Consider the following 12,799-nt stretch of genomic DNA (forward strand, 5'->3'; position numbering starts at 1 on the left):
GATCCAGCTTGTCCTAAGGGGGTCGGTGCACGGGCCAGCAAACTCGTCGGGGCTCGCTCTGTTCGCCGAGCTCGCGCTTCCTGCCCGCTGTCCTGCTGCAGAGGCATGAACCTCCCTCCCCCGCCCCAGCAGATCCCGGGCAGGGCGCCCCCGCTTGGGCTTCCCGTCTCCATCCCGCGCCCCACGGCGCTTCCCGCTGCTTCGCCCGGCCAGGGGAGCGCCGCGTAGCGCCGCGCTGCGGGGGCGTTGACAGGGCGATGCCAGTCAGCCACGGGGAGGCGCGCCCTGAGCCCGGGCGCGGGACTAGCTTCCCTCGGCCCGGGCGCGTCCCACAGGGCGGCTGCTGCTGAGCCAGGCTCCGCGGGAGAGACGCGCAGATGTCTGGCCACGAGACGTGTCCTTCCCTTCAGGTAAGGGCTTCCCCAGGGGCCAGGCCCCCAGCCCGGCCCCCTCCTCGCCCCTGGACTTGGGCTCCTGGCGGGCGCCTGGCGGGGTTTGCCGACCATTGCTCTTGACAGGGCAGTGGGTGGCGGGGATGCGTCTGCTCCCCTTCGCTTGGACCCTGCGCTGAGCGCTGGAAACGGGCTCAGCTTGAATCCTTGCCTGCTCCTGCCCTTCGGCTGTGGTGTGGATGGCAGCAGCTCCCCAGCTCCGGCAGGATCCGTGTCCTGCCGGTCAGCAGCCCCCGGGCTTGCGACAGTGTTGTGGGCTGGCTGGCTCGGTGCATGCTCCTAACAGGGACGTGCCATTCCTGCAGCAGTTTCCCCAGGCAGAAGGGACCCGGTTCCTACACACAACTACCTAAACGCTGGTTGTTTCTTCTCGGTTCTCTTCCCTGGGGCTCCAGGCTGCCTTTTTCAGCCAATGGGACAGATCCTGCCTTCAGCGGCACCGGTGCAACCTCATTCATTTCTGTGGGATTGTAGCAGTGTCACTGTCAAGAGAATTGTCAATAATGCACACTTCTACAGACCTTTACTTCTTCATAGTAATGAATTTTAATTAAACCAATACTTTTAGTCATCTTTAAAAAATTTCACATGAAAATATTTCCAATATCTTGATGCAAACAATCATATTGACTTTTTTTTTTTTGCATTCCCTTGGCTAATGTTTGTGCTAGTTAAAAATATAACAAACTGCATTTCTCTAACACCTTTTTCCCAACCTTAATTAGTCTTTCCACCACTCCCTACTTTAAAAAAAAACAAAACAAAAAAAACCCAAAACCAAAACACTTCTTTTTCACACATATACAGCTGTGCTCTCAAGTACAAAAGTTCCTTACAGCAATGGGACCTGCAGAAAAATGTGAGAATGCAGCTATTTGTGGTTAAAATATTTTAATGTTACAGCATAGAAAAGATAATCAAGAAATTTAGTGTTAGCTAGTCCTAACTTCTGCTGACCAACAAATCTCAATACATACAATATTTGTACCACTCTTTATCCTTCATCCTTTAGCCATTGGATCTTCTTTGAAAATGTGTTATGAGAAGTGCTCTGATATGTACCTGTTTAGTCACTGAGAAGCTTCGATAACCCTGCTAGTTGAAAATTTATTACCAGCTTACATGGAAATGCACCAAAGGCAAAACAAGATTTCCTCTACAGTTGGACTCTTGTTTTTACTGAGCATCGCCTCTCATTTAAACCTCTCATTTAAACCTTCTGAGACTCAGGAGATCTGTGTTCAAGTTCTGTCAGAGGCTTCTTATGAAACCTTGGGCAACTCACTTAGGTCTAGATCCTCAAAAATACTTAGGCTCCTAACTTCCATTGGAATCAATAGAAATTAGGAGCCTAAACACCTTTGAGGATTTGATCTGAATCTCTGTGCTTTAAATCTCCATCTGTGAAACTGACATACTTCCCAAAGTGTTGTGAAGATCTTCATTAATGTCTGTGAGATGACCAGATACTTCCGTGAAGGGAATCATAGAAGTACCTAGATTGATAAATATGTAGGTGTTAACACACAGCACTAGTTAACGTGTCCTCACATGACATTATAGACATATTGCCTGTCTACATTTATTGGCAATTCTGGGTCTCTGTTTTCCTCCATCTCCAAAGTCTCAGACTGCCTGCTTACAGGGTCACTCTGAAGGTCAGTAAGCCCCAAATTTGATCTGATTGTTTTTTCTTATCCATTTGCAAAGTCCACATATTAGGGTGACCAGATGTCCTGATTTTATAGGGACAGTCCTGATATTTGGGGCTTTGTCTTATATAGGCACCTATTACCCCCCACCCCGTCCCGATTTGTCACATTTGCTGTCTGGTCACCCTACCACATATTGTTATGTTTACAGAATACATGATGGTGTATAGTAGCACAAAGGCTCTATTGGCATGGATTTGGGCTAAGTTATGGGGGTTGTCCAGAAACAGAACTCATCAGAACTCTATACCCCCACATGTGGTGTTTGTTTTTAAAAATGTCCTTTTTAGTTCAACATTAATTTTATTGGTACTACTTTTTTCTTATTCTTTTGCCTAAAATTTGTCAATGTTTCCTTATGCTCCCCCACGGCCAGCTCCAGGCAACAGCTAAGGAAGCAGGTGCTTGGGGCGGCCAATACAAAGGGGCGGCACCTCCTGGTCTTCGGCGAGAATTCGGCAGCGGGTCCCTCAGTCCCTCTCTTCTTCTTTGAGCTGCCGCTGAAGTGCTGCCGAAGAGGAAGAGAGGGAGCAAAGAACCTGCCGTCAAATTGCCACTGTAGAATCAAGTGGTGCGATTATCAAGTGGCGCGATAGAGCTCCGCCGATCAGTTTTTGGTTTTTTTTGGCTGCTTGGAGCGGCAGAAAAGCTGGAGCTGGCCCTGTGTTAGTGTTATATTCCAAGCTGTTTAGATATCATCTTTTTTGTTACATGGCCAGAACAGTAGGGCCCCAATCCATGACTGGAATCCCTAGGCGCTACTGTAATACAAGTAATAAAAATAATTAATATAAATTCCAATATCCTTAGTTACAATGTACCAGCCTTGGAATAAAAAAGGGGGAAAAAGAACAATTCATTTTAGAAACCTCAAAAACTATTGAAAATACTGTCCTGTACAGTTCAATATAACTAAAAATTAACATAAAAAATAAAATCACTAGAAAGCCTAGAAATCATGGATCCATAGATTCTAAGTGATCACTGTGATCATCTAGTCTGACCTTCTGTGTAATACAAGCCATAGAACTTCCCCAAGATAATTCCTACAGCATATCTTGTAGAAAAACATCTTATCTTTATTGAAATCATTTTTCCATTTTCCTCTATGTGTTTCTAATGTTTGTGGTTTGTGATTGTTCAGACTCTGGGCCAGATTCTCAGTTGGTATAAATCAGTGTAGCTCAACTGATTTCAGAAAAGCATCACTAATGAGTGGAGTCCAGGAACAATTAAATAGCACAGAAAAGATTTTAAAAGGGAAAGAAAAGAAATCCATAAGGGTAAAAGCTTGGATGCTTGAATTCCATCTCTGATGCCACCAAAGGCAATACAGTATATTTAATTTTTGACATTCATTATTTATTCTTGCTTGGAAGTTCTTCCAAATCCCTTGATATATAGTAAACTATCATTCATTCCTCACAGCAGTCCTTCAAAGGAAATCTCATCCATCCATGTGATCTCTAAACTAGTTATAGACGTCCTGAGGCTGAAGGTTGCTGGCTACTTGCTATACGGTGCTGAGCACCCTAGCCATACTGATGTCAATAAGAGCTCAGCACTTGGTGAGATTAGGCCCCAAATGGTGGAAGCAGATTTTACCATCTTTGTAGTAATATCTTTCTTACACATGGCATTTCTAGTGTCATCAATGTCTTTCAACTGAAGATAAGACTTCTAATTTGAATAAAACCACATACAATAACAGTGCAAAATTGTCTTGCTCATACGTCCAACACTGATCAGCTTTTGATAAAATATGATGCCACCTAGACTACTCTGTTTATAATAATGAGTTGGGGGATTATATTAGAAGATCTGAAATTCACAGCAGGTGTTAACCCTTAGGAAATCAGCTAATCCTAAAGGCAGTTAAAGAAATAGTGGTTAAAAATGATTAATCACCTTTCCTGAAGTACAGATAATACAGATAAGTAGAACTAAGAGACTTTAAAAACTATTATTTTATTTTCACTACTTATACTGTTTGCATTCTTTTCATGTTGGGCAATATAAAGGAACTTGCCAGCCAGTTTCATACTTGTGCTGATATAGAGTTTCTGGCTGATTTCACTCACAAGTTCTCAAGCACTAGTAAGATGCTTCAATGTTTAGGTTGCAAAGACTGCTGAAGAATGTTTATTAACGAACAAACATTAAGGACACTGTTTTTCACCGGATTTAAAAAAAATCCTGGCAACATTTCTGTGGGTTTTAGATTTTGTAAAACTTTATTTTCCCTGACCATTTTTATTTTTTTCCTGACAGTGTCCCTGTAAAAACTGGCCAGTTTCCTGATGAGTTGCTAGGGGGCACTATTGTGTGGATGAAAGAGCTGCTGCGGAGGAGAGGCCTAATCATGAGTCTTGAGAGGAGCCAGTCCAGACTTGACTCTATTCACTTGCCTGTCTCCGGAACCCCTCACATCCTCCAAGCCTGTCTGCCCAACGTGCCACTCCTCTGCCCGCTTCTTGGTCCCACCCTACTCCTGAGGCCAAGAAGTTGCTGAGGACAGGGAGGCACTGGCATAGTGTCAGCATCACATCTGAGCAGAGAAGCAGGAGGGAAGTGGCTGATAGCTCAGGTGAGATGAATGGATCTCTTTGTCTATTGCAGAGGAGGGGTGGGGTTTCAAAGCTTCTCCGGGTGAGTAGAGGGGAGCAAGAGAAGATTGGGGATCTGAGAGGGAGGAGGAGGGTGAGCACTTGCTGTTGGGAGAAGTGTGGGAGCCACCAATACTGCTGCTCCCCCCCTTACCACTGTAGTGGGTCAGAATTGTGAGAGTGGAAAGCTGTTGCTTTAAGTCAAGTTCATTTTATAACCTTATTGAACTAAATCCTCAAGTAGTGTTCATTAAGTATCTGGTTAATTATTAAAGGCCCTTTATTAAGGGAAGTGTAGTATATAATCTGCTTTATGTGAAGCCTTATATTCCTTTACAAAGAGGGAATATTTGCTGCATAATATAATGATTCACCTACAGAAGCTTGTAATGAACAGGTATTTGTGCCATCACACTGGCTCTTGGATCTTTGGCAGTTGCTGTAAAAACAGATCTGGAAATTAAAGGAATCCACTGGGTGGTACAGAGTTTTCTATCTGTTTTGTATAAAATCAGTAGAGTCAGCAGCATTACTGTGAAGCAAGAGTCCTGTAATTTTAAGTGTGTGGGAAAACTCATTTGAATAGGTGCAAACAGTCTATGTACATTTAGCAGGCTGTGTCCCATAAGTCCACTTGACTTAAATATACTAGTCTGTCAATATTTGCACCAGGCTGAGAGGGGAGAAAAAGATGCAGTGAGCAATAAGGGGAGAGGATGAGGAATGCGTATGGAGCCAGAGAGGGAACAGGAAGAAATGAGAGCAGAGATGTAAATAGGTGTAGGATTGAAACTGAAACTCAGAACTTGAAATGTGAGACTGCAAGCTCTTCACTACACTGAGTTTTTAGCAGTTTTCTCAGTTGGTCACCAACTACTGATGCTCCAGCAGTGTTAGCAAAGGTGAGAACGCTAGTATAGACCGCATGCAAACATTTAAATCACTATATTGAAGCCTTCTCTGAGCAGATCTGGACAAATCAATGTAAGCACGCTGGCACTTGATCTACACTAGTGCTTCCACCAGTTGAGCAGCATTGGTACTAGGCCAATGGTGGGAGAATTTCTAAAATTCTCCATGTAGGTACAGCTTAAAACAGTAGCTCTGAACCTTTCCAGACTACTGTACCCCTTTCAGGAGTCTGATTTGTCTTCCATACCCCCAAGTTTCACCTAACTGAAAAACTACTTGCTTACAAAAGTTAGACATAAAAATACAAGTGTAAGAGCACACTATTACTGAAAAATTGCTTACTTTCTCATTTTTACCATATAATTATAAAATAAATCCACTGGAATATAAATGTTGTACTTACATTTCAGTGTACAGTATGTAGAGAAATATAAACAAGTCATTGTCTGTATGAAATTTTAGTTTGTACTGACTTCGCTGGTGCTTTTTATGTAGCCTGTGTAAAGCTAGGGAAATATGTAGATGAGTTGCCGTATCCCCTGGAAAACTTCTGCATACCCCCAGGGGTACACGTACTCCTATTGAGAATCACTGTCCTAAAAGACTGGAAAGGATTTAAGGAGATGATTTTATCGGGGGAATGTTGAATAGATGAAAAGGGGAAAGGCTTGAAGCGGGAAAGCCAGAGAAGAGAAGGTTGCAATTATTATTCATTATTTGCATTATAGTAGCACCTAAAGTCCCCAACTAACTTTGGGACACTCATTGTGCTAGGTGCTGTGCATATGCTTAGTAAGACAGAATCCTTGCCCTGATAGGTTTATAAGCTAAATAGACAAGACAGGCAAAGGGTGGGACAGGAAACAGAGGCACAGAAAGATGATGATAATAATACCTACCTCTTATCTAATGATTTTCAACATTAGATCTCAAAGCGCTTTGCACAAGAGGTCAGTATCCACATTTTACAGATGGGGAAACTGAGGCACTCATCACCACCACCCCTATCCCCAAGACAAACACACACACACACTGGAGTCACTCACAGCCACTCCTCACCTCTGATGCACATCTCCCCCTCCCCCCCAATACACTGGAGTCACTCACAGCCAATTGTCCTGTTCTGTTCATTCCCTCTGAAGTATATGGCATTGGCCATTGTCAGAAGACAAGATCCTGGGCTAGACGGACCTTTGATCTAACCCAGTATGGCCATCCTTATGTTCTTATGATAGGAAAGGAGGAATTGCCATACAGGATCTATAGTCCACCTCATCTGGTATCTTGTCCCTGATGATGGCCAGTACCACATGTTGCAAAGGGAAGTGCAAGAATACCCATAATAGGCAGTTATGGAATAATCTGCCCATAGGAGAAGTTGTTTCCTAACCTCTGTCAGTTAGCAGTGGATTTATGCCTTGAGGCATAAGGCTTAATTATCACTGTATAATCTGCCTGCTCTCTAATATAACTGTGGATGTTCTCACTACCTATATCAATGTCTAATCCTTTTTAGAATCTTGTTAAGGCCTTGACTCGGTGATGATTACATTCTTCATTCATGTGTGGCTTTATTATCATATTACCTTTTACTTATTGCTTTGCCAAGCTGTGAATGCTACTATTAATCAGTCTCTCTGCTGGGTAAGAGAATGTGGAGGAAAGATGGACATGGGCAGGGCCGGCTCCAGCATTTCTGCCGCCTCAAGCAAAAAAAAAAAAAAAAAAAGTTCAGTTCAGCAGCAGGTCCTTCGCTCCTAGAAGGAGTGAGGGACCTGCCGTCCCCAAATTGCCGTAGGTGCTGCCCCTCTCCCTTGGCTGCCCCAAGCACCTGCTTGTTAAGCTGGTGCCTGGAGCCGGCCCTGGACATGGGGAACACAAGAGACAAAACTCCTCTTATGTTCTAGATCAATGACTTTAACAATCTTGTCAATGTTAAATGAACTCACCGTTTTTATGATTACTGACAAATTGAATGGTCTGCATTGTGACCGAGAGACTTAAAACTGTCATCCTTGTGCTCTTCCCCCATCTATTGGTTGTATCTACCTGTTTTCATAGAATCACAGAATTATATTATAAACTCTATTGAGCCAGAAATCATTCTTCATTGTGTTTGTACAGTATCTAGCATAGTGGGGAAGACACCATTATAATGCAAATAATAATAATTGCCTTGCTTTGATAATAGTGCCTTTTGGGAAGGTCTTATCTTTTGGATTGATTGTAACATCCTTTTCAAACAAATTGTTGCTGCTGCTATCATAGTCCTCCTCTACTTATTTTTACTATAAGCTTCATGGAGATTTACTTGATGCACTTTAAAACAAAATTGTGATTACTCTGATCTATATAAGTGGAACGAAAATAAAAAATATGCATTGTAGGACGAATTTTCAAAAATGGCATCTATAATTGTGGCAAAATCAACTGCAGGTGAAACTGACAAAATTTAGACTTAAAATATCTGATATCACCAATAAAATAGATGGGGAAAACGCCAAACCTTAGCACCTTCCCCCTGTGATCAATATCAAGGATCTGCAAACAAATAGTAGATCTAACAGTGATTATTAAATATATTGATAAACCTGAAACAAAAGGGCAGTTTGAGAATCAATGACAGATTTGTATTGATTCATTTTTGTGCTAATGAGGATTCTCTTAAACACAAACAAAACAGTTAACAGAAAGTGAAGTTTTATATATGCAAGCACTGGAATAAATTGCCTAGGAAGGTTGTGGAATCTCCATTATTGGAGATTTTTAAGAGCAGGTTAGACAAACACCTGTCAGGGATGGTCTAGATCGGGGATCGGCAACCTTTGGCATGCAGCCCGTCAGGAAAATCCGCTGGCGGGCCGGGACATTTTGTTTACCTGCAGCGTCCGCAGGTTTGGCCGATTGCAGCCCCCATTGGCCTGGAATGGAGAACCACGGCCAATGGGGGCTGCGGGAAGTGGCGTGGGCCGAGGGATGTGCTGGCCACCGCTTCCCGCAGCCCCTATTGGCCTGGAACGGCAAACCGCAGCCAGTGGGAGCTGCAATCGGCCGAACCTGCAGATGCTGCAGGTAAACAAACTGTCCCGGCCCTCTAGTGGATTTCCCTGACCGGCCGCGTGCCAAAGGTTGCCAATTCCTGGTCTAGATAATACTTACTCCTGCCATGACTGCAGGGAACTGGAGTAGATGACCTCTCAAGGTCCCTTCCAGTCCTATGATCCAATGAACACTAGCAATAATCCCTCAGTACCTATGTATGCAGAGGTCAGAATCCATGTTGTATTCTCAATTTTAACCAATTTGTATTTTATGTTAATTATGTTGCTTTAGCACAGCGGTTCTCAAACTGTGGGTTGGGACCCCAAAGTGGGTCGGGACCCTATTTTAATGGGGTTGTCAGGGCTGATGTTAGACTTGCTGAGCCCCAATGCCCAGGGCCTAAGAGCAAGGGCTTCGGCCCAAGGAGGCGGGACTTGGGACTTTGGCCCCCACCCTCACCCGAGGCAGCAGGGCTCGGGCAGGCTCAGGCTTTGGTTTCCCCTCTTGGGGTCATGCAGTAATTTTTTTTGTCAGAAGGAGGGTCACGGTGCAATGAAGTTTGAGAACCCCTGCTTTAGCGCATCCAGATCCTTATGTAAAAGCTGACTACAGCAGTCATTGCAATGGGATTGCTATCCAGGCCTTAACAGGTTGGTTGAAAGGGTAAAGCGAAAAGAGAATCTCATTGTTCTGATACAGGAACTGACATTTGGGAGGTGAACTTTGTTATATACTGAATTGTAGCCATGCATGTCTAGGTGCACTGGAGAGATGTAGCTGATTGTAAGGTGGATAGAAGGGGAAATGGAGATATTGTTAAATAATAATGCATTAATTATTTGTCAAAAGTTTTTCAACTAATGCTCAGGTTTTTCTTTTGTGAAGCAAATTCAACAGGGTTCTAATTTTTTTTAAATTTTAATTTTCAGGTATTCTTGAAAAAAGTGTGTGTGCTTTGGGGGTGGAAAAGGACATGAGGAATAAAAGGACCTGGGAGCCCACTGATCAGAATGAAACAGATGTTGAAAGATTTTTCAAATCTATTGTTAGTTGTGCTCTGTGATTATGGTGAGTATTGTAATTCTAAAAGGAGTATTGTAGATATTTAACTAAAGTCATTTAAAAACGTTAATGTGTAGTGGTGTTAACAGATGATCTGGTGCATTGGGAACATACACAGAATCCATCTCAGGAGTGCGAAGAAATATAGTCTTGGACTTGTGAAAAATTTAAATGACTTAAATAAAGGTTGTATTTGTATCAGAACAGAAAGAGGACCTTCTCCAGCTGTGGATTTGTTCAGAATAAGAAACAGAATATACTGAACAGATTTTCGTGGGTATCAGCAAGCAATCCTGGCTGCCATCAGTAGCTAACTGAGCAATGTTATATGGCAAACCTTCTATATCACTGTATTTCACATAATTCAAAGGAAGTGGGGGAATGTAGAGCAATGAAATTTTTTTCCAATGCACCTAAGTGATATAGGAGCCTAAATGCCAGTTTTCAAAAGTAACAGGCACCTAGGTGCTTAAAAAACATTAACTTTTCAGAGAGACATGACTTACTAAGTGTCTAACTCACTTTGAAAATGGGGTTTAAGCTCCTAAATCACTTAGATGTTTTGAAAATGTTATCCCTAACATTTAAATTAAGTGAAGTTGGTATTTTGACTCAGTAAGTTTTCAAGCTCAAGCAAGAAGATTAAGCCATGCATTGCCCAACCTTCATGTACAGCCTTGAAAAGTTTGAAGTCTTGATTTAGTCTGCTTCTATGTATGTGGTGTGGTAGCAAGCTTCACACTGGCCAAAAAGATAAAGACCAGGTATAAATGGTGCAACATTCACAGCTATTTGTTCTCAAAATATGAATTACAGACAGTTATTAAATACTGCACCTGCCCCGTTACAGAAACCCACATCTTTGCTCCCAGCACTATGACAAAAGATCACTTCTACATTTAACAAGCCTTTCAATTGTAATAGTTTGGGATGTAATCTAGCTCACAGTAGAAATGGGAAGGTTTGTTTTTTGTGATGGCATGTAGCTGTCAACTCCCTGTCATTTTAATCAGACAAGTTTAACTCGAAATACAAACTTAACAATACAGTATTGAATGAGAGACACAGTGAAGATAAATGATTAATCCACATATGTCTGGGTGAAATGAAATATTACAATGTCTACAACTTTTGAGGGGACAACCATGCATACAAACATTACCTAGTTAACCCACAAACGTAAAAGCCATGATTCCCACACTAAATGGAATTTTGTTCAATCAGTCTAATTACAAGGGGAGGCTAGGGATGCTAAATCCTCATGATAACATTTTTATCATTTTAGCTCTTGTAGTGACAATATTTCTAATATAAAGAGTACTCCATGGTCCAGAAAATAACTGCAAAACAATTTTGTATATACACTCATTTGATTTATGGTCACACACATCTGCTTTTACCCATCTTTTCACCCATCTGTTTCCTTCCCATCTCTGTACGTCAGAAGTACATACTAAAAATACCTGTATAATCTGGAAAATTACCTTGCAGTAAAATAAAATATTCTTCTTAAACCTTATCATCATTACTAAGATATACACTTTTTAAAAATCTGACTGCCAGTAAAATACTGATAGCTGAGAAGCCTAGTTGGATTTAACCATAATTTAAAAAAAAAAAATAGAATAATACCCAGAAATACAAAATTATTTTCACTTTTAGGAGAAAAAACTCTGATTGCAATAGCAGCCAATTCTTGCAGTAACCACACTGGCAGGTCACTGTCATCACAACCAGGACCCACAAAAGGCTGAAAACAACCCAAGGCAGGCTATCCATACTCTTGGGACCAATTTCTGGCTAGTGATGCACCCACATTCATACCAGAAAGCAGCAGCAGTATGCAATGGAAATTGGCTGCCCATATTCTGACCCTTCCGAAAGTCATAAGAACATAGGAACGGCCGTACCGGGTCAGAACAAAGGTCCATCTAGCCCAGTATCCTGTCTACCGACAGTGGCCAATGCCAGGTGCTCCAGAGGGAGTGGACCAACAGGCAATGATCAAGTGATCTCTCTCCTGCCATCCATCTCCATCCTCTGACAAACAGAGGCTAGGGACACCATTCCTTACCCATCCTGGCTAATAGCCATTAATGGACTTAGCCACCAGGAATTTATCCAGTTCTCTTTTAAACACTGTTATAGTCCTAGCCTTCACAACCTCCTCAGGTAAGGAGTTTCACAAGTTGACTGTGCGCTGCGTGAAGAAGAACTTCCTTGTATTTGTTTTAAACCTGCTGCCTATTAATTTCATTTGGTGACCCCTAGTTCTTGTATTATGGGAATAAATAAATAACTTTTCCTTATCCACTTTCTCCACATCACTCATGATTTTATATACCTCTATCATATCCCCCCTTAGTCTCCTAGCTGAAGAGTCCTAGCCTCTTTAATCTCTCCTCATATGGGACCCGTTCCAAACCCCTAATCATTTTAGTTGCCCTTTTCTGAACCTTTTCTAGTGCCAGTATATCTTTTTTGAGATGAGGAGACCACATCTGTACGCAGTATTCGAGATGTGGGCGTACCATCAATTTATATAAGGACAATAATATATTCTCAGTCTTATTCTCTATCCCCTTTTTAATGATCCCTAACATCCTGTTTGCTTTTTTGACCGCCTCTGCACACTGCGCAGACATCTTCAAAGAACTATCCACGATGACTCCAAGATCTTTTTCCTGACTTGTTGTAGCTAAATTAGCCCCCATCATATTGTATGTATAGTTGGGGTTATTTTTTCCAATGTGCATTACTTTACATTTATCCACATTAAATTTCATTTGCTATTTTGTTGCCGAATCACTTAGCTTTGGGAGATCTTGTTGAAATTCATCACAGTCTGCTTTGGTCTTAACAATGTTGAGCAGTTTAGTATCATCTGCAAACTTTGCCACCTCACTGTTTACCCCTTTCTACAGATCATTTATAAATAAGTTGAATAGGATTGGTCCGAGGACTGACCCTTGGGGAACACCACTAGTTACCCCTCTCCATTCTGAGAATTTAC

General features: G+C 42.1%; 1 protein-coding gene across 1 annotated transcript in view; it reads left to right on the forward strand.

Annotated features, from left to right (window-relative positions):
- Positions 1–232: 232 nt before the first annotated feature.
- Positions 233–12,799, forward strand: part of THSD1 (thrombospondin type 1 domain containing 1) — a 36,467-nt gene continuing 23,900 nt past the window's right edge. Inside the window, exons 1-3 of the mRNA XM_034758553.1 lie at positions 233–410; positions 4,436–4,751; positions 9,654–9,792. Coding sequence (XP_034614444.1) covers positions 9,735–9,792 — 58 coding nt within the window. The 5' untranslated portion in view covers positions 233–410; positions 4,436–4,751; positions 9,654–9,734. The remainder of the gene's footprint in view (positions 411–4,435; positions 4,752–9,653; positions 9,793–12,799) is intronic.

The sequence above is a fragment of the Trachemys scripta genome, chromosome 1 (genome assembly GCF_013100865.1).
Source record: "Trachemys scripta elegans isolate TJP31775 chromosome 1, CAS_Tse_1.0, whole genome shotgun sequence".
NCBI classification, from domain to species: domain Eukaryota; kingdom Metazoa; phylum Chordata; order Testudines; family Emydidae; genus Trachemys; species Trachemys scripta.